The sequence below is a fragment of the Brassica napus genome, chromosome A7 (genome assembly GCF_020379485.1).
Source record: "Brassica napus cultivar Da-Ae chromosome A7, Da-Ae, whole genome shotgun sequence".
Lineage (NCBI taxonomy): Eukaryota > Viridiplantae > Streptophyta > Magnoliopsida > Brassicales > Brassicaceae > Brassica > Brassica napus.
The window spans coordinates 7,090,538-7,093,524 of NC_063440.1; the positions used below are offsets into that span (position 1 = coordinate 7,090,538).

The 2,987-nt window shown below is 33.5% G+C and overlaps 1 protein-coding gene across 1 annotated transcript; it reads left to right on the plus strand.

Annotated features, from left to right (window-relative positions):
- The first annotated feature begins 230 nt into the window (after positions 1-230).
- LOC106357786 (eukaryotic translation initiation factor 1A) lies at positions 231-1,503 on the plus strand. Its single transcript, XM_048737218.1, has 2 exons — positions 231-465; positions 939-1,503. Exon 2 carries the CDS (start codon positions 944-946, stop codon positions 1,379-1,381), a length of 438 nt encoding a protein of 145 aa, XP_048593175.1. The 5' UTR covers positions 231-465; positions 939-943; the 3' UTR covers positions 1,382-1,503.
- The last annotated feature ends 1,484 nt before the right edge of the window (positions 1,504-2,987 follow it).

Sequence of the window (2,987 nt, forward strand, 5' to 3'; positions counted from 1 at the left end):
AATTCTGATATTTATACAAAAAATAACTATATTACCCAATTCAGTCAACGATTTTTGAATACAATTAATTATTTTCCGACTCATCTAAAATATATAACACTAATTATGCAAAACAAATATCAACGTATAAAAATGTAATAACCAATATCCGCGCGAATGTGGGGGTCAATCTATGGTTTGGATTTAAAGTTGGACCTTTTCCGAATAGCTCACTGACGCGAACTACCAAACCGAACCGGTCGAAATTGACGAAATGCGCAGGCCAAGACCGATGAGGGGTATGGTTTGGTAATAAAACCTAAAACAAAAGGGAATTAAAATACGTGTCCTCCACTATATAACTTGTCTAGAAAGATCGATATCACTTCGCAGCCGCACAGCTCGAGCAGAAAACGTTGATCCAAATTGAAAGAGGACTTTGCGAATCTTATCTCAGCCAAGGAGTTAATTGATCGCCTTTTAGTGGTGAGCCTCGTTTTATGCTTTGCCTGCAGATTTAGTGTTTTCTAGTCGTTAAAAATCAGTGATAAAGGCTGCGGCGAAGGTCTATGTATCTCCGATGATCTTCCTTACCACCATTTATTGATCAGAAATTGACTTTCCTCGGGTTTAAATTCATGAAAAGTCTTGTTTTTCTGAAATATTGCTTAATCTGAATTCAAAGTTCTTTTTTTTTTTGTTTGGAAACCCTAGATGGGCATCTTCAGTTTCGTTAGGAATAGCTTATCGTGTTACTCTTTTTGGAGTTTTATAAGGTTCGTTTATTGTAGTTGAGTGAAGAACTTGTGTTGAACAAGCTTATGTTGTTAGTGTTTGGCTTGATGTTCAGTTGTCTGCTTTTGCTAAGAGTCTATTTGGAGTTAAGAGAGAAGAGTTTCGCTTAACATATTTTAAGACGGAACATTGAACTGAATCCGATTGTAATATTATTTTGGCAGTTACGATGCCGAAGAACAAGGGAAAGGGAGGAAAAAACAGGAAGAGAGGAAAGAACGAAGCTGACGATGAGAAGCGAGAGCTTATTTTCAAGGAAGATGGACAAGAATACGCTCAAGTCCTTCGTATGCTTGGTAATGGAAGATGTGAGTGTATGTGCATCGATGGCAATAAACGTCTCTGCCATATCCGTGGTAAGATGCACAAGAAGGTTTGGATTGCAGCAGGTGACATCGTACTTGTTGGTCTGAGAGACTACCAAGATGACAAAGCTGATGTCATCCTTAAGTACATGTCTGATGAGGCCAGGCTTCTCAAGGCATATGGTGAGCTTCCGGAGAATACTCGTCTTAACGAAGGAATTGTTGGTGATCTCGAAGAGGATGATGACAATCTGGCCGAGGACTATGTTGAGTTTGAGGACGAGGATATCGATAGGATCTAAGGTGTTGTTTGGTTTTTATTTACCTTTTCCGTTTGTATTTTTAATTTAAGACGCATGACTTCTGAGCTTACGAAGAAACTGGTGGTAAAACATTATATATGTGTTTTGTTCTTGTTGCATTAGTTTCTTGTCGCATTCTGTTCTAGTGATGCACGTTATGATCAGAAACTTACTTATAAAAAGGAGTAACAAACTAGCATCACATCGAATATTTGATTAAGCCATTTGCTTACTATAAGTCTAACACATCTGAAAAGTTATCGAAAAACCAAGTTAGAATGAAGAGGGCACCAAAAAACAAAATCTATTCGAGTAAGAAGACAATCATAAACTTCTCTTGGAGTATCACATATCTTATGAAGTAATAACTTGTCTGACCGGGACTCGAATCGAATCTCAGTCTTCATCTTCCTGATGGACTCCTCACATTTCTTGTTCAAATCCATCGAACTTTAGAAACTATTATTCATCTCATCATCATGATCATCTATTCTAATGATAGCAAGGTCTTGTATCACAATACCTTCATCATCACCAGCCTCAACAACAAGTACAACCTCTTCTCCTCCTAAGAGATTAACCCTTCTTCTTGTTTCTTCTTTATATACACACCCTTCTCCTAATGCCACACTTAATGAGTTAGAGAATGAATCTTCCAAATCAAATTTATGTGAGTTTTCTATTGATAAGATATAAAGAATTTCTGTAGCTAGTTTTGCATTGGGACCATAATCCTCTATTTATAGTGGAAGGTGGTCAGTACATATTGATTTTCACAGGTAAAAGTAAGATCAACTTAGCTTTATGACAAATATCCTTATATAGCACTAAAAAAGTTTTTATCACAAATATAGTCTCAAAGAATCAAAATGATCAAAATATATTATTAAATATGTAAATATACACTTATACACATAGGGTTAACTAATCTAGATCTTAGAGTTTATAGTTAAAAGGTGAGGTTTTGGTGTGGAGTTTAATATTTTCTTAAAATATATTAAAAGTTTTAAAATAAAAAATTTACGAATATTTTCAAACATCATTTTTGAATTTCAAAAAGAAAATTTGAAAAAAAATAATAATTTGAAAAAAGAAATTTATAAAAGGTTCGAATTTGAAAACATATAATTCGAAACTATAGAAAAAAATTAATATTTTTTATTTATTTATTTATTTTATTTTTATTATTTTATTTTATTTTATTTATTTATTTATATTTATATATCTAGAGCACAAGAGTATTTTTACCTCTTTAATGAAACATATTTTAGTCATTTTCTTGCTTGAGAGTTCTTTTTGTGAGAACAACTAAAAAATAGTCTATTTGAGAGAATTGGCCTAACTTTATTGTACAAAGTGTCGGACGAAGACTCTAAACTTTATTTCAAATCAGAAAATGTGCATAATACAACAAAAACATAGAACATAAACCAAACATGAAACTCCAATTAAACCGAATGATCCTCAAACATTGACATACCAATACGAGCAGTATGCTCATGAAACACCTTGGGCAACATGCCTTTTGTAAGAGGATCCACAATCATAGAATTTGTTCCTAAGTTTTCTTTGGTAAAATTTCCTTTATACCCATTCCTTAACAACT